The sequence below is a fragment of the Colius striatus genome, chromosome 4 (genome assembly GCF_028858725.1).
Source record: "Colius striatus isolate bColStr4 chromosome 4, bColStr4.1.hap1, whole genome shotgun sequence".
Lineage (NCBI taxonomy): Eukaryota > Metazoa > Chordata > Aves > Coliiformes > Coliidae > Colius > Colius striatus.
Window position 1 is genome coordinate 17,180,158 of NC_084762.1, and position 26,114 is coordinate 17,206,271.

Sequence of the window (26,114 nt, forward strand, 5' to 3'; positions counted from 1 at the left end):
TTTCCATGAAATAGGGATCCCTAAACTCCCTATCTTTTTTTTGTTTTGTTTAATCCTATCCTGTTTCCTATTTTAAGATCATGTAACCTTCTTGAGCCGCTCAGTGAATATGCTTTGCACAATAACATGTGGGGGTCACCTCTTGGTAATGTTGGTTATGTAAAGAAGAGATTTCAACCCATGTTTTCAGGTTGTGCATGTACACAGTTCACCCTTCACTCACAGTAACACCCTGCTCTCAGAAGGTGACAAATGTACCTAGGAACTTTTCCTTTATTAACCTGTGGTAACCGAAGAACAGGCTCCCGCATTAGCTTATCAGCACTGACTACATATCGATTCGTAAATGACTGTGGGATAGATGCCTTTGGAAACTGTTGAAAACTTCAACTATGATTGACTCTGAATGACATCTTTCACACCTAAAAATAAAGAGGAAAACCTTTCATATTCTTCATTTAGTGAACAGATTCAGTTTTGAAAGGCTAGGTAATGTGTTAGATATTCAGAACTAGCTATGCACTTTGCTTAATTATCCCTCATGCTCTCCATTTAAAACACAGAGAAACAGAGGCAGGAAAAGAAATATTTCACCAGGATCACAGAAGAAGTTCTCGATCCTTTGAGTAGTGCATCAGTCTGTCTGTGTTGCAACCAGATGGCTGACTTTGCCCATTGATTTCCACAGAGGTGTGGCCCAAGTGCAGACTGACCTGTGTGGTCAGTCTATTCAGTCACCTGTCCGAGGTAGCTTTTGCTTTGTATTTTGGAGGCAGCCTTTCTCCATCAATGTGATCCATACTGATTTGCTTCTTGATCATGTGGAATATAGTTGACTTGAGATGAGACATTCTGATTTCATTCTTTCTTTTTAATTCTGCTTTTATTTTTCTAAACAACATGAAAAAAAATGTTCATCAATTCAGACCTACACCTAGGACAATCCTGTTCACAGTCATGATTGTCTTCCCATTTTGTCTTTCTCAAAGAAGTTAAGGCCCTTTGCAAAAGCAAAGCCTAAACAAACTGAGTTACAAATACGAAACACTGCTTTTGAGACATTTACTAGCAGACAAACAAAGCAAAGAGTTGAATCTCTGTATCAAACTCTGTATTTTGGAATTTCAATGACCAGATCACAGTAAAATATAGAGCCTCTTTATTTGTGGCAAATTAGTACAGTATCAATAAATAAAGAAGTAAATTAAGATATTGGCTATGAAGAATATTGCTTGTGCTTGAAGTGCTGCCTATGTCGTAGCTGAAATATAGAGCAAAGGACTCCAATTTTTTTTCCAAATGTCTGCATTCAGTGTCTCCTTCTTTTACTTTCTGTAATGTATTTGGTTTTTAATGACTGTATTGGACTTCCTACCTGACATAACAAGCTTTTCAAGCAATAGAAGTTGTCATTTGAAAACGAAAAGTCATAGCAATTTCAAGCAGCCACGTTTAAGGTCCCTGTAAGGACTCTTATCCTCTTCAGAGCAGGGATCATGTTACACACTAGGCTTTTGAAAAGCAATAACACCACTGCCAAAGTGTCTCTACCCTTAGAGACTTCTCATGTATCGTGTAGCCTTTTTGCTGTCAAATTCCTTTGGAGTGCAAATAGTTCAGTCCCTACTAGGGCTGATGTCACTGAACCGAGTGCATTTAGGATGCACATCTCTATCTTCACTTCATTTAGAAACAGATATATATGTAAAAAAACTGTCTCAAAGGCATTTTTCTTCCTAAACAATTTCGGTGTCTCTTTCCTCTGTTTTAGTCAAGTATATGAGAGTAGTTTATAAATTAGTTGAGCTGGAGTTGTCAAACTTGGCTGTAAATCTGAGCAGTCTGGATGGGAAGCTTTTGCAACTGATATTGTCCTCAAGCAGCTGATCATCAGAGCATTTCCTTCCCCTACCCAAACCAGCAAAATGACCACATCCAGCAGGCAGATCTCTTCTACGTCTATGGTCAACAACTTGGCCAAAATCTTTGATCCAAATGCTTTGCAAAACCAAGGGCCTGATAATGGAATGGAACACCCCTCAATTCTTCATGATGAAAGCAGTGATGTCAACACATCTGAAAGTCTTAACATCATGGATATGAAGTTTGCCTCTCTTGAACAGAAAATAGATCATCTGTTGACTCTGCAAGACGATGTCCTTATGAAGCTTAACAGTGTTTCCCAAGAAATCTATTGCATTGAAAAAGACATTGAGATTGTAAAGGCAGAAACATCTGAACCTGGATCAAGGATGGAAAGAAACAAAAATCTGAGAAGTAATAAAATGAAGAGGCTTTGCCTTAAAATGGAAAAATCTCTTTCTGTTATAAACAGGAATGCAGAGCGGCAGGTTAAAAGACTAGACGGACTGGAACAAAGTGTTTCTGGACTACAGAAGCTTGTAGGGCCTCTGGTTGAGAAGATTAAAACGCTAATCATTCATAATTCAAGTGTAAAACACCATGTTCAAAAACGTAAACTTTGCAAGGCAGGTGACTACACAAAAGGAACTGGACGTCATTATAGAATGCAAATTTTCTCGGAGGCAACAGCTGATGCCCTACTCAAGAAGAAGAGTGAAAAGGTGAGCCCAGGTTTGTGTTTCATCTTGTCAGGAATTATTGCAAGCTATGGATATATTTTGCTATATGCTTAACTTTTTTGTTTCATTATTGTTTAAGAGAGAAGAACCAGTATGCTCAGAAAATGAGCAAGTTTCAATGGAAAAGGTATAGGAAGTCAACTAAGTTATAAATACCTTCATTTTTAAAAAAATAAATATGTCTTTATAGTTGCAAAACGTGACTGGGTGGAGTCACTAACTTAGGTGACAAAGATTGACACAGACTTCATGAGGCCTGGGTCCTGGCCATACACTTTACTATGATCTCCTCTAGATTGATAATCATCTGGGAAAATCCAGTTGCAGCAGTCATGTTATATGCAGTAAGATCTAGAGCTTAGTGAAACTGGTAAATATCCTTCTTGGGTCAGAGCATGTACATACGTATGTCCTTTATTTCAAAGAACATCTTAAGTGTGCTGTTCCAGTCTGGTATTTCTGCTGACATTGTGGGGGGGGGGCGTTGGATGGAGGAGACTTCTAAACTGGGATCTGAGGTTGGGTTACCGTAACTGGAGCTGTGGCTTGTGTAAACTTCCTCGGGAGAAAATTGCCTGTGTCACCTTAGTGGGAATTTTGTTGTGTTCTTTATAGGTCATATTAAAAGACCACAAAAATCTTTTGAAAGCCTCCATTGATTATGACAGGTTCTTGACTATTCTTTTTTTTATGTTTTGGTAAAGAAGTCCAGTAGAAAATTAAAGAATTTATTCTGACAGAGTATGTTGATATTTAATTAACCTACAGTGGACCAGAAAGGTCACATATTTTTTTTTCTGCTTTGCTTTAATTTTATTTTTTTCTCCCAAAAAAATCACACTTTACTCTTTTGATTCCTTTGAGAAATTCTGGAAGTTTTTTTCCCTGAAGTTTTGAGCAGGAAAAACGTCATGTGAAGGTGTTGTTGGAAATGCTCCTTGAAAAAAAAGAAGCACCCAATATTACTCAAACTGATTTGGTCAGCAAACCAGATACTTTTCAGCTTAGCTACTTTTAGGTAGCCCTACTTCTCTGGTAGACAAGAAGGATTTGAGCCATTGCTGGAAACTATAAAAATAGCAGTCAGTGCTGAGTAGCAACAGAGTAGCATCTTGTAAAGCTCAGTCAGCTGAACTGGCTGATCTGTCACTATGTAAGGTTATAAAATGTGCAGCCTTGTTTCCAGAGCATCATTAACTGAAGGAAAAAGATGCTGCCCTGCCAAGGGAAACCAACAACAAAAGTGGTTTTTACAGGCCCTTTTTGAACATCAGGTTGGACTGGTTTCCATAAAGGAATTTCAACAAAAGAGAAGGTTTTTTTGTCATGTACCATTACTTTAATGAGAGAAGATTGCTTATTTTGAGCATCTGAGTTTAGAGCTTCTTTTTCTTTTCAAAGCATCAATGAAAACATCTGTTGGAAAAGCTTCATCGTAGTGAGATCCAGAGGTCATCTCTAATGCTGCAATTACTGCAGTTTGTGGTGGAGCAATACCTGTCTTGGTGAAATTACACATTCACTTGAACTATTTATAAATATAAACTTGATCAGGCCTGGTATGTTAGTGAACTGGCAGCTCCTCCATGCCCCAGCAGGTTCAAGGCTCTCTGTGCTAGAAAAGGCAGGATAAGGAGAGGATGGTGCAGGCTTTGCAGGTGGGTTTGTGGGAGCCAGTGGGTATAGTTGAAGAGACAGGTCAAAGAAGGAGTTTGTGCTCCTGACAGGCCAGAGGGAGCCAGGCTTGCAAAGACATAGGTGCCCAGTGGAGAGTTCAAGGCTACAAAAGGCCTGGAAGGTGAGGGTAGGAGGCTTGAGTGTGATGAAAACAGAGGCAGTCTACTAATGACTCAAAGAGGAGAGAGGTGAATGGTGTCTTTTTCCAACAGCAGCTCCATTTCATTTCACCAATTCATTTCTGTTTAGGCAGACTCTCATAGTGGACTTGGTAGGAGCTTGTCTAGCATGAGAGCTTAGGAAAGGCGGCAAGAGCACGTCTGGAATCATGCTGATGATATTATTACATTGTTAATAATTTGTTTGTTTTATGAGCTAGCATACATATGTTAGCTTGTCATTACCTTCTTCTCTGTGAGTTTGATTTATTAGTAAAGGACCATCATAAAATTATCAAGTGATCCTGTGAACAACAGCTGGCTTTAGTAAACACTTAGTCATCTTAGATTTAAGTAAAAACAGACTTCAATTCAGCCCTGCATTAAAAATAATGGAGCATGACATGATATCCTTCAGCAGAGACTGCTGAGCTTGGCTGTCAGCTTAATAGGAGCCAATATTTACCCACATTCAGGGCAGACAGACTCTTCTCTGTGTGAAGGGGAAGGAACAGCATCTCTGAGGAAGTTACTAAAACACAATGAAGTTGTTGCTTGTCCCTCTGCCTGCCACATACTCAAAGTGGATTTACAAATGAGATTTTAAATTGTTTTGGCAAAAGCAAAATGAAAAGCAAAGGAATAGAGAAATGGGGGATCTCACCCTTGCAGTGTTTTATACCTGAAATGTACCACCGATACCTGGTGAACAAACGTACCTGATTATGCAGAAATCAATCCTTGTTTCTGTTAACACAATCCTTATCAGAGTCTCTAGTCCCCACCTGGTAACAACCTTGAAGTGCAGGCGACCAGGCAGCAAGATCAGCATCTCTTTTATCCTAAGGGGACTCCCTATGGCAACACTGAGCAACCTTTCAGTCACTTTAGACATACACAGTCCTATTCTGCTTCCTTATGGCTATGAACAAGGTAATCTGTTCACTACAGTTAATTTGCAAGGACAGCGTCCACTTCAGTGCACTGCTGGAGTTGGCGAGGTGGTGTTTTGGATGATATGCCTATTTGTCATCCACCTTGCCTCAGCTACAAGCAAATGTCACCTCTTAGTTCTAACAGCTGGGCTGTCTGACAAATACCTGGCTGTCTCCAGCCTGGTTCTGCAAAATAACCCAATCATTCTTAATTACTAGTAGGTGGTGGAATAAGTAACCATGGATCAATCTGGATAGGGAGTGGATTGTGTTTCCATACTGCTTAATCACCTGCCTTCCCATCCTTCCTTGAGAAGTGCTACTTTTTGCTTTTATGGGATTGTTTTTTAGTTTTTCCTAACTGGCTCATTTTACAGAACCGGATTAAGTAGAGAACAGTGAAAAAGGCAGAACAATAGAGAGGGAAGAGAGGGAATTAGAGAGAGGTAAAGAAGGGGTGCCAAGCAGCTGGGGTGTATAATCTCTCTTCTGGCTTCAGCAGCAGCTGGAACAGTTTCCAGATCACAGGCTCTACAGAGACTTTTTGTGCTCTTGTAAAATGCAGGGATCGCTGTCCTCTCAAGCAAAATTTCTGCTTTCCTGCCTTTTACTGCCATCCTGAAATACCTCCACTGCCTCGCACAGGGGGTTAGTTTATTTCTGGTTTGGGTTGGAGTTATAATATTGTATAGCCAGCAGACACTTCGTGCTTTGTCAGTGCTGCCAAATGTCTCCCAGCCGTTTTCCACTGAGTGCAGCATGACCCTATCGCCACATGGCTGAGAGGAGTAGCATGTATTACTTGTCGGTTTAAGTTATTTTCTCACTACTACCACCCAGGGAAATCAGCAGTTCTACAGTAAGAGTCTTTAAAAGTCTTGAGGTTTTCCTCAATTTCACTTTTTTAAGTAGTCCGTGATAATCCTGTTGTGAAGTGACTCTCTGACTCCATTTCCAGCCCTATTTCTTCCATTTACAAAGAAAGGAGGTAAAATAATACTTCACTTATTTCCTCCAAATTAAACAGTTCAGAGATTCTATACTATTAACCTGCAAATACACACCTGGAGGGGCAGAAAGTCCCTTTTGTTGCCATTGTAAAGTGGTGTTGAACTTTCTGCAGTTGCCTGCGCGTTGCTGTAATTTAGGTCTCTTGCCATTTCTACAGGCTTTGCTATAGGACTAATAACTATTAGCAGTTTGAAGCTGTTTCCCACACTAAAAACACCTCAGCAGTTTTCTGTTTGAACCTTCTGTCCTTCCCACACAGGTATCAGCTGAAATAGCAACTCACTGCTTGCTTTAGTAGGAGTCTGCAATGAAAATGCTGTTTGCCACATGTGTTTTAAGATCCATTCAGCCTTGGTCTATAACTGTGTTTCTGATTCCTTCATTTTGCCTACAAATACTAACAAGTCCCGTATGCGTTATCAAAATTCTCTTTGGATTGGCTGTGTTCTGTGTATTTTTCATATTCCAGCCAAATAGGCAGGAATTGTTTCATTTTCTTTTTTCATCTGTCTACAAGATGCCGTCCTCCATGGTTTTGAGGGTAGAGTCTTTCTACAGAATCTCAGCAGATGGGCTGTCTGCTGCTTGGGTAATGCACACAGTCAGTGCCTTCAGCTGCTGTTAGACTTGGGAATGCTCTTCTTGCCCTCAGGACTGATGCTTTTACCTAAATATTTTCTTGGTAGAGGTATTGCAGTTTTTGAGTGAGGTATAATTTATTAGAGTTATAATTCTCTCTCTGACTTTGTCTATAAAACTGGTATATTTTCTCCAGACAACATTTTCATCTTGATTTGCCTCGCTTTCTCCCTTACTAACAGCTATAGGAGGTTTTTCATGCCCTTCAAGAATTCAGAATGTGTTTTAATTTTGATTTCATTTAGCCTCTGAGCTCACTGTCTGCTCTACAATGTTCCCTGGGTTGCATCCTGCCCTTGGCACTGTTACCATGGTTCTGTTCTCTCTACGACTCTGAGGGATGTGTGGAATCAAAGCAGGAACAGCTGATTTGTGAATACCTGCATACCACCTTGCACAGCTTATGGTCATGACACAAATGCCTGTATGTTACACCAATCCATTTCAATCCCTTAACAAAACTAGGGAGACATCTTGATTAAGATGAAGAGAGAACTAGTAAGAGCAGGAGAACAAGACAAGGCAGGTGATCAGAGAGCCTCCTTGTAAAGCAGAAGGTTCCTCATAGAGGTGAGACAGTGGTAGGAGGTATTTGCTTAGGCAAGAGGTCTTTGCCCACTGCAATCATCTAAAATCCACCTTTTGTCATCAGCTATCCTGAGTTTTCAGGTGAGGACTCCTCTCAGCCCCTATCAGGAGTCAGATACAACTGCCAGTAGTAACGGTACCATGCTCGAATGTCTTCCCTGGTAGGAGAGTGCCATTGCAACTAAATGCAGGGTTTCTACCATGCTAACATTTGATGACAAAGATAGCTGTTATGGAATACAATAATTTGGTGCCATCTGGGCAGCACCTGGGTTTTTTACACACATGAACCCCTGAGGAGGAGTGATGATGGCTGCCTGGGCAGCCCCAGCAGAGTCCGGGATATATCTCACTACATGTCCATTCACTGGGTGCTGTCTGCATGGTGAAGTGTCGCAGGAGAAGGTCTATCTATAAAGGGGAAGTAGATACCAGGTCTTACCCCTCCATCCAAACCCCTTTCTTCTTAAATGAAGTTCGTTATTAGGAAACCTGTATTTCTGGAATCCGATTCAAAGCGAGTCATCAAAGCTGCAGGGGATCATTTCTGAAGTTTGTAACCCTTTGGAAATCTCCCAACAGTGTTATTTCCTCAAAACAGCTTAGGAGGGATGGTTCAAGAGGTTTGAAGATATTTGCCATTCATATCATTGCATGCTTAGCTCAGGCAAGTTAGTAAAGCTGAGAAATACTCTCTTAATGAGGCTACTTAACTGTTACTGTAGCAAAAGACTGCCTTGGTCGTTTGACAGATGAGTGGCTTATACCCACATTTAAAAAGTTCTGCCCCTGATTTGGCTTTCAAGCTGCATGTTTTATCTCCTTTCTCACTCTGTGATACTAATGGATCCCACTGTAGAGGATGAGCTGTTTCATGGTAATGGAGAAAGTGCAGGAAATAGCACCTAGAAAATGTTGGGGTTATGGCACAGGTGCATACGAGGCACACATACACCTGTGAAGCACGTGGGACTCTGCCAGTCATCACACATGTGACGACATTGAGCAGCATAGAGAAGAATTAGATGTGAGGCTGTCCAATATGTTGGTAAGACAAGCAGCCAGAGCCTCCAGTGGTTGTGTTTGTCTGACATTGCTTCTGATTTGTTCAGAGGAGAAACCCAAAAGTGATAGTAACAGGTTGATTTGATTTCCCAGATGCGGTGAAAAGCCACGTAATGATGAATCACAAAATCATAGAATGGTAGGGGTTGGAAGGGACCTTTAGAGATCATCTAGTTCAATCCCCCTGCTCAAGCAGGTCCACCTAAATCAGGTCGCATAGGAACGCATCCAGGTGGGTCTTGAAGACCTCCAAGAAAGGAGACTCCACGACTTCCCTGGGCAGCCAATGCTTCATCACCCTCACAGTGAAAGAACTTTTTCTCATGTTTGGAGGTGGACCGGTAGCCTCGGACTTTTTGATCATTATTACAGACATTAAAATTATACCAGTCGTTTGGAGTTAAAAAGCATCTACCTCTAAAGCTCTTTTTATGCCTGATGCTGACTGTTAAATGACAGTGACTAGACCTCAAGGGAAAAGTACAGATATTTTAAAGCAACCTGTTACTGTTAGTACAGTATGCTGTGTCTTCACCATAGCAGATGGCATACTTGAGGACATGGACTCTGTCAACATGAAAGACTTTACTGTTCTTTTGTGTAAGAGTCCCTGTTTTGAGAAGAATGACCTGTCAGGAGAAAGCATCCATTTGAAACAGGACAGCCACTGCTTCTGCAGTGCAGCAGGTGGGAAGTTGGCAAGCACAGTTCCTGCAAGCCCAAGATCAGTGTGTCACCTCAAGTAAAAAATCAGGTAAAGGAGGTAAGAGGCCTGCATGGATGAACAAGGAGCTTCTGGAACAAGTGAATGGAAGAAAGAAGCCTGTGGAATGTGGAAACAGAGACTGGTTGCTTGGAAAGAGTATAGGAATGTTGTCAGAGCATGGAGGGTCATGAAACAAGGAAGGCTAAAGACCTCTTGGAGTTAAATCTTGCAAGGGATGTAAAGGAGAACAAGAAAGGCTTCTTCAAGTACATCCACAGCGAGAGGAAGACAGGGAGAATGTGAACTTGCTGCTGAATGGAGAGTGCCCTGGTGAGAGAAGATGCAGAGAAGTTGTAGCTACTGAATGCCTTCTTTGCTTTAGTCTTTACTCCTAAGCCAGCCCTTGGGAAGCCCAGTCTTTGGAAAAGGGTACCGTTGGCCACCTGGGCACACTGCTGGCTCCCATTCAGCCAACTGTTGACCAACACCCACAGGTGCTTTTCCACGAGACAGATTTCCAGCCACTCATCCCTCAGTCTGTATCATTGCCTGGGGTTGTTGTGGCCCAAGTGCAGGACCCAGCACTTGGACTTGTTAAACCTCATACAACTGCCCTCAAGTCCATTGCTCCAGCCTGTCCAGGTCCCTCTGAAGAGCATTCCTGCCCTCAAGCAGGTCCATGCACCTGCGCAGATTTGTACCTGCGGACTTACTGAGGGTGCACTTGATCCCTTCATCCAGATCATTGATAAGATGTTAAACAGAACAGATATTAAAGGTATTAAAGAGATAAAGATGTACCACCTGCTAGTAATTGCAGAACTCCCGTATGTAAGATTTATATCATTTATAAGTTTGTATCAGAAATACAATGACAGAATATTTTACATTGCTGAGGAGAATAAAGGGTATATATTGAAGAGGAACACAAAAGGGTAGGAGGAGATGAATTTCAGCTTTCAGGGATGGCACAAAAGGTATCACCACACATGCTTTAGCCCCACAGTCTCTCATATGTGATGCATACTCTTTACTGATGTGGAGACGCTGGCGGTATCCACAGTACTGTGCTCAGTTATCAAAGTAGCTTAACCATGTTTAGAAATGGATGGTGATCAGATCTTACACAAAACCAGGCTGCATCGCCATAATAAAGCTCTGCAAAGTATCTTAAGAACATGAAAAAGAGACACCAAGTAAGAAATGTGGTTTAGGCATATACAAAGTTTTGTGTTCTGGTATTGGCTAATTGAAGTTGAGAATAGTGCCTTGACATCCAATGAAATGTGATGGGGTGATAAAGAATCTCTAACTTAAAAGGTTGGGGCTGCTTCATGAGGCCATTCATTAAAAATAATCTTACAGTATGAAAAAAAAAGAATCAGAGTTTTATTAGGTGAATAAAAAGAATTTGAAAGCTAGGAAAACATTCCAAGGGTAGGACTGCAACAGTATAGAGAAGGAATTTAACTAAGTAGAACTCATTAAAAAAGAGTCAGATTTCTGCTAAAAAACCCCATTAATTTCTCACTGCATTTGAAATTTCTGTTAAAATATATTCTATTCATACATGTAATTGCTTATTGCTTAATTTTTGCAGATTTCTAAAGTCAATGTAAATAATTTCTGAAAGTGTTTGTTTTTTTTTTTTTTCCATTGGTCTATACTGAAGTTTTAACCTCTGGAATATCTTGCATTATTCTGTTATCATCATGTGTGCTTTTATTCTGCCTTTATTACTTAGGACCTAACAATACTATGTGTGAAAAAATATGTTTAAGTCTGGAAAAATGTAGTTTTGAAGACACAATACCAGCCTATGTAGATGCAGACACCTTTTTGCTGTGGTATGTTTTGCAGGGTCCGAATGCAAGCTTTCACATTTAGCCTTTTGTGGAATTAAAATGAAAACTTCAGGGAAAATGACTGTGGTGCCATTTACCTTATTGTATATACTCAGGTCATTAAAGAAGGAGGAAAAATATGATGGAGATGTAATTTCCACTAAGAAATATTGTTTCCTATAATTTTAGAAGATAGTAACTGGAAAAAAGTCACGTCACCAAAGAATAATACATCATCTCATTAGGGATTAAATGAAAAAGACCCTTATGAAAGCATTGCTAACAGACTGAAGGAAGAGGAGTGTTATCAAGAATAATCAAGTGGGATGGGTGTCCTTAACAAACTACTATACCTTTTGGATGAGATTTTCAGAAGAGCATGGTAGCCTTGAGTACTCACAACCTGTGGGCTTGCAGAGCAGCTGGCCCAGCTGCCTGAGGTCGAACATCACAGGGTTTCCCTGACAACTACAGGGTCCTTGTACCTCCTGCTGGAAGGGACACTGATTTATGTCAGCTGCAGAGAGCATGGAAGAATTCCACTCTTCACAGGGAAGAAATAATGAACTCATGGTTTTATTGCCAGGTCAAGATTTAACAAGTTGAAGTCACATGTTGCTACAAACAGCAAAAGATGGAGAAAACTGGGATGTTTATCTATGGGCTGCTGATGTGTCCACAAATAGTGCAATATTACATCAGTATTTCTAGTTCTATTGACTCTGTATTTATTGCAAATAGCTACATTTATTGATTCTGAAGGATACCAGTAAATATTTCATTTATTTGAGGAATTTTTTTTGTTTTATTTCATTGGGTTGGTTTGTTTGATTGTTTGTTTTCTCATTTAAATCAGTATGAGCTCTTTATCTGCTGTTAATATGTAAGAGATCAGAAATGAGGCTTGAATAAGCACTGTAGTAATTTATGTAATGCCCTGTCAGTTTCAGATATTCAGCATCATCCGGTGTTCCACTAGACAGATTTTCAAAAGCTGGCTTCTGTATTTCACACCTACAAACTGGAGCAGTATTTAGGTAGGAAGCACAGTGTGCCTGCAGTTAATTCTGAAAGCAGAAGTGAAATCTGGCCTCATGCATCAAAGAGCTTGGAGGCCGTTTCTCTGGTTATTTGCTCAGCTGACTGTATTTGATCAGAGCTGATGTCCTCAGTGGTACAGTGAGGTTGACATACTTACAGGAATCTGAGTGCATAACTAATTGCAGTCACATTGCAGAGTGAATAAGTCTGAGGCTTTTCCCTACTTCTCTTAGTGCTTTTCACCCTTAAAAAAACCAGATGAACATTGGTTGATTCCCTGTGATCCATCTAGAATCATGACATTCATATTTATATTAAGTTCTGTGTGAACAAGGCTTTAATTTATATTTCCAGGGTACTTAGCTGGTTGTATCGAGGCCTTTTTCATTTTGCAGCTGGAAACTTCCTGGGATCAACTGCATCCCACATAGTTGTCATTCTCAGCTCTTATGATCTGCCTTGCAGATGAAGATTTTCTGAACAAGTCCTGCTGAAAATCTTTCATGCAGTTACATCGAGTTTTTCCCAACTCTTTTTGCTTCTTGTGGAATTTCCTTTCTCTTGAACTCTGTTGATACTGGATATACATTGATTTAATTTCATGCCTATTTTCTGTGTAGCCTGATGAAATGAAAACAAACAAACAAAAAAGCATCCAAAATGTAGAGGTTCTACCTGAACAAATGTTTAGTAGTAGAACTGATTAGACCAAAAGTGGCCTCTCTGGAAAGTATTTGTGGGTATCTGCATTTTTCACATCCTATAAGTCCATGACTGATAATGATAATGCCAATTTCATGGTACTGTGAGAGGAGTAAGGCAGGTGGAAAAGGAGCGCCAAGGAACAGCAGGCACCATGGTTTACTGTGTACCATTGTACTACTGCAAGTCTAGGAGTGTTTGATAGAAAAACACACGGAGCAAACAGCATAGAAATACCAGTAAATAGCTATAAAGGTAACAGCAATAGCGGTTTTTATGAGGAGCTGGCCTGGTATGAAGCACCTCTAGATGTCACTGCAGCATTGTAAAACGTAGATAAAAGAACATTAAAAAGCTGACACTATGGTTTAGATGCTCAGATTCCTGGTAACTGTTCTGGTCAGCCTGTAATAAATAATTGGATCATTAAAAATGTTGATACTGAACATTTTACTAGAATTTTGAATATTCCTACCTTTGATTTAACTAACCCAGTTTTTAACAACAAAAGCTACTGCAGGGCTGCAGCTCATTTCTGGGTGTTTTTTTTCTTTTAGTCCCTGAGGCTCAACCCTGATATTTTCTGGGCAGTGTGTATGCCAACAGCGGTGTTGATTGCAACCAAGATTGTTTCTCTTGCTTTACACTGGTACCAATCTGATCAGCTTGATTGTGATTAAAATAAGGACCATCATTTATAGGAGAAGCATGTTAGAACACAGAATACTTGAATTTGACAAAAAAAATCAGTCTGCAATTGCATGAGGAACAATACAACATGAACACTGTAGATGCTAACACATCAATTGCCTTCTCCACAGGTCATCAAAGAAAAGTCACATTTGAATGAGACGGGGACAAAAGAGAAGAAGCCACCAGATTCAACAGGTTAGAATACTCTCTTTCTGATCAGTTTCTAGTTCCTAAGGGTACAACTATACAGAAATAGTCATATTTCTCCTGAGCAGCTCCAGTGAAGGCACGTGTGCTCTTCAGCATGAGTGAGAATCATCCAAGCAATATCAACCTACTTTTCACGTGCCTGTGCACATGGTGACAAAACAGGGGTTTATTCACCTTGACTTGGCTGACAATACATTTGAGTGACAAAAATGTGTTCCCATGCTGTTTGTGACTCATGATATCCCTGTTTTAAAGAAGCTGTCTTCTCTTGCTTAGGAGACATTTAGACTGACCTTGAAAGTGGAAAAGGAAAGCAAGTGCCTGGTTTAAAGTGCAACAGAAGTTATGCTAAGTGCACAACTCTAATATTGTTACTGAATATCAGATAATTGCTGATAGATTCCTTAGTAATCTCTTTACTTACAGATGGGGCCATCCAGAAGAGCCAGTCTTGCTCTCAGGAGGAAGTTGATAAGCTCAACAAGGAAAATGCTGAGAGGGAAAGCTCTGTTCTCCTTCAAGTGGATCCTCATAATGTTCAAACCGAAGGGCCAGAGGAGAAAGGAGAAAGTTTGGTTTTTGAAAGCTGTAACAAATACAGGAGAAGCTCTGTTCAGCAATCCTTCACTACAGAAAAGAAGCAAGAAGAAGATGCTGTTGATGAAGCTTGTCAAAGGATAACTGGGCAGGAGATAGAGAGTGAGTCCCCAGGAGATGGGGAGAGGGAGGAGGAACAGCAAGTATCTGGAGATGAAAGACAAGAAGATAAGGAGAATGCAGGGAAGGAAAATGCTGATAAGAGTGAAAAAGAAGTTGAGGAACCACCATCTCCTTCCCAAAATGAAGATGAGGCAGGACAAAGCCATGATCAAGAGGTAGCAGAGGGAAGGTAAGGTCTGAATATTGGGCAGCATATTCTTATGGGACCTATGCATTAGAAAAAGATGTAGTTCACATTTGAAGTCAAAGTGAGTGGTTAATATAAATATGGGTGAAAATCCAGCCCAATGCAAAAGTGTAAAATGAGGTTTTCTCTCTGATCTGAACTGTAAGCTAAAAAGATACCCTTAAAAAACACAGGTAAATGATCTACCGTCCTTGGTACTAGCAAATGTGCTTCAGTTGTTTGCTTGGGAAATAGGTTAGGAACATGAACTATGTTAGGCTGTTTTTCATCTTTAAACGGGAATTCTCCCATTGTTATGTTTATATACTGCAGCATCATACAAACTATGAACAAAGTAAGGTTAGATGATGCTGTATAGCAATTGGGAATTAAGTTACTATGAAATGTAGTAACTTAAGCAGTAACGTAAAACTGTGAATTTTTTTTCCAGACATTAAAACTGACAAATTTGTTCCCTGTGATTCTTTCTTTGCTGCATTGATCTGTAGCCCTTAAGGGATAAACCAGTTTAAGCTCTCAGGAACCTATATGAACAGAGTGAAATCCCAATGTTTTCCCATTGCTTTAAAGGTATGATTGATAGCCAAATGATAAACTTAGAAGAAGTCAGGTGAGGATTTCGGTAATGGAGAAACATTTTGCTGTTGTGATTAATTTAGGGGTCATTTTTATTTCTCAAAGTGAATATTAAAACAGTTTATTTTACACCGTGAAGCAAAATAACCTAATGTTATTTGAATGCAATACATGTGCAGACATTTTTCACTTATATTTCTAAATTTGCTGTCCTTTAAGTGTACCCTGCTCTAATGCCCTGTTTTGTCCTTGCAGGTGTAACGGCTGCGAAAAAGGTACAGGAAATTATAGTTCGGTCACTGAGCAGACCCATCAATTTAAGCATAGTGGTAGCAGTGAACATCGAGTGAATAGTGAAGGCCTAATCAAAGATGATAATAAAGAGAAAAGGCTAGAGATACAGAAATCACTCCCCCACCCCCCCATTACAGGAAGTATTCCTATATTCCTAAAGGCAAAACATTTGATTCCACTGGTATGACAGTGATGATCAAAGAGAGACAACCACAGAAGAGAATGATTGGCTGTTTGTAGTTAGTAAGTGAAAAAGGTGCATATGGTGGCTCTGATGGGAAGTAGTTGTTCATGGGCCACATCCTAAACTAATGGGAAATAACTCAGTTCTGTTTGCTTACATCTTAGAGGCTCCAGTTCTGGCAGAAGTTAGTCACAACTGATTTGTTTCTGCCACAACTACTCCACTAATACTATCCTCTTTCCCTCTTATTTTAACAACAGAGATGAAGTGTAGAATAGTGGGAGAAATTATATCATGTGTGACAAAATTGCTTGACCTGTGGAAGTGCTGAGAACATGTGTTCACACAGATTCTGCTATGCTCTGGATGTAGCCTCCAAAGCCAGCTTGCTCATAGTCTTACCATTGCAATCTGAAGTGAGAACAACTGCAGCCTGTAAAATACAGACTTTTATGGGAAAGCTTGTGAGATGCTGTTGGACAGTTAGAGAAATGGTACTCAAGCATTCAAGTGTTCTGAAGCAGTGCTTACTGGGGTGAAGCAGAGATTTCTAATAAACTTCAACTTGAAAACTTCAGTGCCCTGTATGTCAACAAGAGGATGGCCTGAAGGGTTTGAAGATGTGTGTGAATATGTGTATGTGTTTGCATGCACAGGACTTAGAATTAATTTCTTTGCCTTGGGAATGGAGAAAGAGTAGGAAAGAAACATTTACTAAGTGTTTGAGCTTGGCTTTTGTATCAGGAAACAGGAGATGGTGTACTAGAACTTCAGACTGCATCACCTGTCCTGAGCTCTGGCAAATTGTTAGGGATGATGTTAAGGTTAGAGTATCTCTCTTGGAGCATCTTTTGTCTGTAATGGGAGTTCATTCTTGAATAGGGAAAAATTCCCCTCTGTGATGCAGGGAAATTTTTGAAGGCTAAAACTTAGGCATGAAGTAGCACTCTGGCCTCATTGAAAGAACATTTTTTTCCCCCAAAGTTTGTAACATTTGGGAGCTGAGCTTTCAGAAAGACATTTTCTTCTGTTACTTACATGCTGAAACCCTTGGAGTTTGTGTGGTTAAAGTTTTGCCTTTAGGGCAGAGGTTTTCTTGGAATTTTGTGGGTCTGGGTGACATGCAAAGGACCATACTTAAGGACGTGCAATCCAAACTCTGCAGAATCCCAAGTAGGTGGCAAACTTCCAGAAGCCCCAGCTTTTCACAATTTCTTGACCATGAACTAATTTCCCGACCATGTAAGTTATTAACACTGTCAAAAAAAAATCTAGGTACACAGCTGGTGTCCTGGAAAAATGGACATTCACTGTGAATAAGGACAATCTACTGCTGCATTAATGACCAAAGTGTTCCTGCCAGCTACATGCTGTCATGGTTTTTTTCTGTTTGTGCTTTTAATCATTTTCACTGGAGTAATGAACGGTTTTAAAATTGCTCAACAAGCCTGACACAAAAGAGAGCCGGCATTCCAAACCAGAGAGCTCATGTTGAAATGCTGGGGCTCTAGCCCTCCCAACCAGTTGAAGAAGTATTTGTCACCTTGGTCAGCCAAAGGTCACTCTCGGGAATATCAATCAAATGAAAAACAACGTGGGTATGAAACTGAAGTCACAACACCCTTCAAAAAATCCAAAGAGAAATTAGGCATACAGGGCTGGTCTCCAGCAGCGATTTTGACATCAGGACCACAAAATAGTCCAGCATGTGAAGGTCTGGACAACAATACTGGAGTCCTGCATTACTGCCGAAACTCCATAGCTGCTGCAGTGTGATGTTGGGAAGCCATCCCTTCTGTATGCCACTCTTTACCTTTTATCTGCCATCTTTTTTTAAGGACAGAGATTCTCCAGAGCAGCACGTGATGTGTCCTACCACACAGGGTCCTGAGACATACTGGAAATTCCAGGTGCTGCCTGCCAGGGTGAAACTCCCTCATGTCCACATGTGATCTTTAAAGGTGATGAGCACACTGTGGAGAATGACAGGTTGTGTCAATCAGTAGAGAAGAGGATTCTCACTGTGAACCGCAAAAGCTGTGAAGTAGCCTCTTTAGGCTTAGAGAGCTCAATCTCTCTTCCTGCTCTAGTGGAGAGGTACAATACATACTCACCTATTAACAGTTCCCAAGGAAAAAAAAATCAGAGAAAAAGATTAATTCCTTCCAAACAAATTGCTGAGGCCCTCTGTGGACAGGAAGCTACATTGGTTTAGTCTAGCAGCCTTTATTTTACCCCTTGCTACTGTTGTACAGAAGATACTAACTTAATAAGAGTCCTTGTCTTAGTACTGTAGCTCCCAAGCGACACCCTGTTTTTTGAGCCAGAGCTCCTGGAATGAAACCTTTCTTAAATAACAGAGAAAGACCTATTTATAAAGCTTACAGTAGGTGTATTCTGTTCTTACATGAGCTCATCTGGGAAAAAGAGGGACTAAAATACAAGATAGTCAAACACTGCATGTGACTACTCTTATCTGTCTGTTTCGTCTTTTTTAGATGATAAACCTACTCCACCAGCACCATTTGATCACCGGATTGTCTCAGCCAAAAGGGTGGGGATCAGCAGTTATTATAATGTCAGCGAGAATGAAATCCTAGGAGGGTAAGTCAGGTGAACTCTATTAACATAGAAAGCTGGGGACGAATTTTCAGCAAAACACCTCAGGAGGTGGATAGAAGCAATGTGCTTTACGAGAGGCAAAGTCATGAAAGTCTAAGCTCTAACAGTGGTTTAGAGAGGGATGAAAACAGGAGGCTGATTTTACCATGTGAGTGAATTTTAGCTAAGGATTTGGCACCAGCAGACTTGGCTTGTACTTGGTATTGTTCCAGGTCAGCCAGCTGCCCTCAGGCTTTATGATGGGGTTCCTAGGATACTGTAATACTTTACCTCACATTGCAGCCAGCAGGATGCAGAGACATGTTGTAGCCTTTGTCATTTCTTTTTGACAGTGTAGTCTTGGGTAAAACATTGTTTCATCATGAAATCACAGCCCTCCCTTGGAGGAGAATGATGAGATGGAGAGGGGCAGACTGTGTGCATAAATGAATTGGTATCCTTACAGTATGTTGACTTGCCTGGGATTAGTCATTGCATGTTATTAGGTGAGTACAGTGAGTCATACAAGTGGGTTAATATCAGCTAGAGCCTTATGTGATTTCAATGTGCCTAAATGAGCAGTAGTAAGTCTAATCTGCACAACAAAATAGCACAAATAGAGTAATTGAAATGGAACCTGGTAGGAAGAGGGTACTTTCTCTTGTTCATAACCTAGTTTATATTCAGAGTTGGCATGAGTACCACTGGATGACTTTTTTTCCCCTTTTTTTTTTCCCTAGAGGGCGATTTGGTCAAGTGTACAAATGTGAAGAGAAAGCAACAGGTCTCAAGCTAGCAGCTAAAATTATAAAAGCGAAAAGTCCTAAACAGAAGGTTGGTAGAGTGTGATATTAGTCTCAATGGATCACAGAGTGTTCTTCAGCTACACAGGAGACCATGGCCAAGTGGCTCACAAGCCACCACACTCATAGGTCCTGCTAGATTACCATTGGCTCTAGATCTATTTCCTTTCTCCTTCAGAACTAGTAACTCATCAAAGTCCTCTTTTTGTGTTTTCTCTCTTTTTTCCCAGCTTTCTTTTCAGCTCTTTGTGTTTCTTTGGCTTTTTTTTTATTTTATTTTTTTACTTACTGCTGTTAATTCTGTCAGTGTTTTCTTTAACAGCAAAACCATTTCTCAGGCCTGTGACATAGCATATTCCCACACTGTAGCCTTTGCTACATTGACTTGATGTCACTGTGAGGGATGCTAATAACAAGCATGATCTGGACTCCTGAACATCAACACAAATACATATGAGAATAGTTTTGCAAACCTCATGGCTATCTGGGGCTTGCTTTTGTGGGAAAGACATGCATAGCATCCTTTGAGTGCCAGCAATGTCATTAATGGCATTCGAGGGTGGGATTTTTCTCAGATGACTGGGCGTGCTAAGGTATATCTGTGGCCAAGCTGATCACCAAGAATCTCCTTACAGTCTGTGGAGAGAGATTGGCACCAGCAGTGAATGATTCAGTCCATCCTAAACTGCATGTGTGACATAGTTGGGCTGAATGGAGGTACCAGTCTCTCTCCGCTGACTCCAAATGGAGATTTGAGGACTGTCCAGAGTTTTTCTTACAAAGATTGATTTTGTAACAATTGGGTTTTTTGTAACAATAATCCTATTCTTTACATCCTTGTGAACCCATCAGTTGTCCACGTGAGCCCTCTCCTTCCTTTTCCCCCAAAAACTTATTATTACTGAAACAACACCCCTAGTCAAGCTCTGAGTTCAGTCTAGTAGCTCCTATGGCCTGGATATCTACCCCTGCAGAAGCAATCAACAGAAAACCCTGTGTTTGATTGTCACAAGTGAGAACATAAAGATAATATAGATGTTTGGTTCAAAGAATGCCCTGTTTCATGTAGCTTTCTTAGAGAAAAAGGCTTCTGTAAAATTCCTTGTGACTCTTTACAGGATGAAGTAAAGAATGAAATCAGTGTCATGAACCAACTGAATCATGTGAACCTCATCCAGTTATATGATGCCTTTGAATCAAAAAATGATATTGTACTAGTCATGGAATAGTAAGTGCGTTCTTTTCTTTCCCTTTGTGTCTTTACCACTTTTGCTAGAATTGCCCATTTCTTTCTTACTTTCTCCTGAAATTAGAGCTTCTTACTGTTGGAAAGAACATGATAAAAGATGTTCTCAGGTACAACAAAAAAAAAAAACCAAAAAGAGGAATTTAAAAGTTTTCCCACACAGCTATTTATGCATTTTTTTCTCCAGTAATGTGACACATTCCTGGTGCTGTAAAGCCAATGCTACATTTGAAGATAGAGCTGTGTTATTTATTTTCTCTTTCATTTCAAATTTTAATTTGTGTCATCTAAGAAATAGACCTCTCAGAATATGTCCATTTCTGTGAGGCAAACCAGAAGACATCTTACACCAAAGAGGAGCCAGGTGTAGGTATTGTGCCTAATCCTTATGCTGGATGCCTGAATGGATAAACCTGTTTTTTTTTATGCTGGGTTATCATACTAATTAAGCACAAAATAGCTGCCTAAAGTCAAGTTAAGCAGATGTTGTCATAGGAAGCCAAAAAGGGCATAACTAAAATATTGGAAGATGTGTCAGAAGGTTCAAAATTATGTGTGTTTGGCTATTCTGAACATTCTCAGATGGTCCTCTGAATTTGGTCTACGTGATTAACATATCGTGCAAGATAAATGTCTGGGTAGTTTTGAACAGGTAAGCTGGAGACATTCTGAAATGTGATGAGAAATTAGAAGTAATTTTTGTTGACTTTAGGTAGTTTCAAATTGAAATTTTAGATCATATCTTTCTGAAAGTCTGAGGGAGGAGACCATGGATTTAAATGCAGATTCTCTAGCATGTTGTCTTGGTTTTCCATGGGACTTCAGTAATTTCACTGGTACAAAGTGATAACTCACAATAGCTTAAGGTTCACATTTCAAATAAGACTTTCATCCTTATTGATGGATGTGCGACTGGACCAGCTGCTGGAAAGTTCAGATCAGACTACAAGCTCATATTGTAGCCCCATCTTACTGAACTTGACTATGAATGATTTAAATAGTCAATAACAGAAATTCTGTATTACCCTAACTGCGTGGAATTGGATTGAGACTTGGTCACCGCTTTATTGTCTTTCTCTCATCAGTGTGGAAGGAGGAGAGTTATTTGACCGAATTATTGATGAAAACTGCAGTTTGACGGAGATGGATACTATCTTGTTCCTGAAACAAATCTGCGAGGGAATTCAGTACATGCACCAGATGTACATTCTTCATTTGGATCTCAAGGTAGAAAATTGAGATGTCTCTTTTGTGCAATGACAGTTGTGGAAATTCTTATTCTTGATGGTAGGCCATATAGCTTTGCAGATTCCCATGGTAGAAACAACAAAGGCTCTTATTCTGCTTTCCTTAGACCAATGTGTATTTACTTTAACCACGCTGAGATGTTAAATTACTACAGGGGTAAGTAAAATATATGAGAATTGTGGTCATATGTAATCAAGCCTCATCAAGCACTTGAATTTTCCACAGACTGATTTTAAAGCAAGTCAGCAGCTGACTGAAGGTATTTTTCTGTTTTCAGTTTTGCTCTTTGAATCTCAAGATGTCGTGCAAATAGTATTTAATTCAACTGCATGAGATCTTTATTTTTCACATCAGTTGTAGGGTAGCAATTTCCCCCATTTTTTAATGTGGAGAAAACAAGGCATGAGTGAGTGAAACTAAATTCAAGGGTCATTCAGGATCAGTGGAAACCATGTACCTTTCTGAGGACCACACTACAGTGTTGTGGTCATGAAAAGGCATCGGTACATATCCAGCTTAAGGGGATACATGTTAAAATCTACTTGCTCTAATGAAAGAAATGGAAATAGTTGGTAGCTGATGTAACAAATACAGCACATCTCTGTTGGGTCAGGCAGTAGCTGCTAGTGCAGCTGAAAACCCAGAGAAGGGTGGCAGATTCTCAGCCATGTACTTGTTAGTTATCTGAACTATTCAACTATATATACACACAAAAAACATCCCCTCACTTCTTTTTAAAAAGAAATCCACCAATTGCACATTCTCACTCTGGTTGACTGCTATTGGTTAACTATCACCCTTTAAAAAACATTTGTTGTAAAGGTATTTTTCATTAAACCATACATTTAAGCTGACTCTTTCTCCCTTTACCCAATTTTTTATTGAACAGTAAACTTGTTTCATACATCTATTCAGTGCAGGAATAAAATGGGATGATGTCTAATTTTATGACTGGCTATAAAGCGTCCTAGTGATCTCTGAGCTCTGCAACAAAGCAAAAAGAGACAAAAAGTGCACAAGACAGTTTTCCCTTTGGTGAGATTTTTATTACCGCTGCTGGTTTTGGCTTGTAATCACAGTTAATATATATTATTGCAGTGGTTAAGTAAATGTGCAGATGCTTGTTGGGACCTGCCTCAGTTGCTAATCAATGACCAGACTCACCTAACTCTTTCTTTATAAACATCCAGTTACCTAGAAACCTGTCAAGCAGGAGCTTGCACAGTTCTTTGGGACACAGTAATTGTATTATTGGAGACAGCAGTTTTAATATGAGGTCAAACTGCTGACAAGAAGATACGTGTGCAATCCAAGAAATTCTTCCCAGAGACCTCTTTTCGCATGCTTGCCAGCTATGGCTTCTCCCTTCTGTTTTGCTTGTTCATAGATTGCTGTCAGTAACAAATGAATTTAGGGAAGAAAGCTGGAAACTGAAAGAAAATCATCCCAACTGTAAACATCCAGGACCTCAGGAAGTATGGACATATGGTGTTTAAAAGTCTATGGTGTTTAAGAGTCTATGGCATTTAAAAGTCTTATATGTAAAATGAATTAGTAATGGTGACAAAGGTTAACTAATGTTTTAAGTGCTGAGGGCTGTTTTATTTCAAAGAGGACTCAATGAGCAACAAGATGGAGTAGCCATAAAGCTGCTGGCAGTGAATATGAGACTGTATTTTAGTATTTTGAAGACAGTTGACCAAATTTCTCAGTCCCTTCTGTATGAATTAGGAGTAATTCTAGGAAGTTAGTGGATTCCTGCCAGGGAAGTGAAGAATATCATTTGGCCCTATGAAAATCCAGAGAGATTTAACCTGTGAATCCTACCTTTTGCTAAAATATCTGAGAAAAGCATTAAGTTGTTGTGTCCAGCTTAATATATTAGTATTCAATCAGACAGTTACTGCCAGAACATTCATGAACTCAGAAACTTAAAGCTGTAAGATAAACTTAAACTCCAACAAATTAGGTTTGTTCTTTTTTTTTTAAGTCAGCTTATTAAGGTCTGTAAAATTGCAGTGCCAGTATCCTGAAGCCTCTCTTTGGTGTGCATTCTCTGACCCTGGCCCCCTAATGGGTTCTTTATCTGAACTGCTGCCTTATGTCAACTTGGAAAGCCAAGGAGAAGAAAAAGCAGTTGCAAGGCACAACTGCTGTGTGATGGGGTGGGGGGTACCCATGCAGAGAAGTCTGAACAAAGAGGAAAGCAAAAGATGCTTATGAGATGTTTGCTGTGGTTTTAGGTTGGGTTTTTTTTTCCCCTAAAAACCTATTTTTTCAGACTTGTTTCTCATTAAAGTGGTTTTCTGGGTTTCTTTTGGCAGCCTGAGAATATCCTGTGCGTGAACCGAGCGGCAAATCAAATAAAAATTATTGATTTTGGATTGGCAAGAAGGTACGTGCCTGTGTTCTTGCTAATCAGAAATGAATTAGGAAACAAGAAAAGAAGTATTACATCTCTGCAATGACATATTTAATACATAATGGTCTCCTACTGTTCTTAGGACAAATTTGATGTGTCTCTTTTAACCAGGGATAGTTTTTCATAAGGAATGTTTGCAGCTGAAGAAAAAGCATTGGTTCTCAAGCCTTTTTTTCAGTTAGAAGGTTGAGAAGGGCTGATTCTGTCTAAGCATGTAGATAAGTATCTTGGAAAGCTGAAGTGGACAAAACCAGTGATGTGTCTTGTCTGGTCTCTTGTCTCCAATGTTATGAGATTCTTCAAAAAAGAGTGTAAGAGACATCAAGGGCTGTTACAATATATCCCATGCTGTATCATTTTCTAGTTTAATAAGGTACCATAACCTCAGTGAAGGATTTACTGGTTAAAAATTCCATGCCTATGATATGGAGAAGTCCCAAAAGGATGGTAACAGCTGCTCTGAGGAGTCCTTGAACTCTGCATTTCTTACTTTCTATAGCAGTTGGGTTTTGCCCTAAAGTATGATATATAGCTTGCGAGCATTTTTCATTCTATATATGGGTATATTTATTTTTACTTTGTAGCTCTGTCTGTCCTTGTTTTCCTACTGAATTTCCTGTATGCTTCTGAAATCCCTCTAAGTGCTAGAGAATTTAGGATGCAACTTTAGTTAGAGCTGTAATTGATGTCCTCTGTTAATGTTTCCATTTCCTAGATATAAACCCAGAGAAAAACTTCGAGTTAATTTTGGAACTCCAGAATTTCTTGCTCCTGAAGTTGTGAGTTATGAGTTCGTCTCCTTTCCTACAGACATGTGGAGTGTAGGAGTCATTGCTTATATGCTGTAAGTAGGATTCAGTATCTGCTTTGTAAGTTGTTTCTAAGTTAAACTGTGTCAGTTATCTAAAGTTGTTGTTTTGCTGGAAGATTAACAAAGTCTGTACCCAAAATTGAAAATGTAGGCTTCTTTCCAAATTCTGTAATCGGCAATCTCTCCTCTTTTCCAATCACTACAAACTTTTCTTCTTTGTTTCATTGGATGTGTCTCATGAGTGTTTGAGCATCACTTTTGTAGACTGGTTGGTAAGTTCCCAGCGGGTATGTGTAAGAGTGTTCAGTGGTCTAGAAAATATGACCTAAAATGAAAGACATTAATGTTTATTTTGTTGGGGAAGAAGGAGAATTATTTAAACATATATGTGGAAGAGAGAATAGGAACAGTCTGGAGACTTTCTTAGACAATAACCAGTTGCAACATAGGCCAAGGGTGATAGAAGAATCATAGGTGGCACATTGGAGATAATATACAGGAAAGGTTGAATGTATTTCTTTTTACTTTAGCCTCAGTGGATTGTCTCCTTTTTTGGGTGATGATGACAACGAGACCCTCAACAATATCCTGGCCTGTAGCTGGGATTTTGAAGATGAAGAATTTCGAGGTGTTTCTGATCAGGCCAAAGATTTCATCTCAAAGCTGCTCATCAAGGAAAAATGGTATATAATCCCTGTATCTTTGAAATATATGTTCTATGTCATCATGTCACAGTTGTGTCACTCGTGCTGCTCCACTGCAGAACTGTCATGACTTATATAAGGTTTTTTTATGTCCACATAGAATATTGCCATGTTACTTCGTTGATGCTGTTCACTGGGTACATGAAATGCTCTGAAGTTACCCAAATGCATTTTTGTTGCCAAGCAAAACTGACTTACTTCATAGATTAGCTGCCATCTGGCATAACGTCCTGAAATGACAGCACTGCACGATGGCAAAACGTGTGACCTGTAGCAGATAGTTGTTGAGTAGCAAGATTCTGGGAAAAAAACACTTAATAGCATTCTGGTTTTCCTTTAGCTGGAGAATAAGTGCAACTGCTGCCTTAAAACACCCATGGTTATCAGACCACAAGCTCCACTGCAGACTCCAGGTCCCTAAATTTAAATATTATTGTGCATTGTAG

The 26,114-nt window shown here is 39.8% G+C and overlaps 1 protein-coding gene across 1 annotated transcript; it reads left to right on the forward strand.

The window, feature by feature from the left end:
* The first annotated feature begins 1,961 nt into the window (after positions 1-1,961).
* On the forward strand, positions 1,962-26,114 carry MYLK4 (myosin light chain kinase family member 4). Its single transcript, XM_061994885.1, has 13 exons — positions 1,962-2,585; positions 2,683-2,730; positions 13,791-13,857; positions 14,299-14,761; positions 15,611-15,630; positions 18,332-18,437; positions 19,175-19,268; positions 20,356-20,465; positions 21,569-21,710; positions 24,056-24,126; positions 24,869-24,997; positions 25,495-25,647; positions 26,009-26,114. The coding sequence occupies exons 1-13, from the start codon at positions 1,962-1,964 to the stop codon at positions 26,112-26,114; spliced, it is 2,133 nt and encodes a 710-aa protein (XP_061850869.1).

What these genes read in the sequence shown, in the direction of transcription:
- MYLK4 (XM_061994885.1), top strand. Translation starts at nt 1,962, where the DNA reads ATGGTCAACAACTTGGCCAAAATCTTTGATCCAAATGCTTTGCAAAAC. An exon ending in GAAGCCACCAGATTCAACAG is followed by an intron (nt 13,858 to 14,298) that starts GTTAGAATACTC and finishes CTTTACTTACAG; the next exon opens with ATGGGGCCATCCAGAAGAGC. An exon ending in GATTTTGGATTGGCAAGAAG is followed by an intron (nt 24,127 to 24,868) that starts GTACGTGCCTGT and finishes TCCATTTCCTAG; the next exon opens with ATATAAACCCAGAGAAAAAC.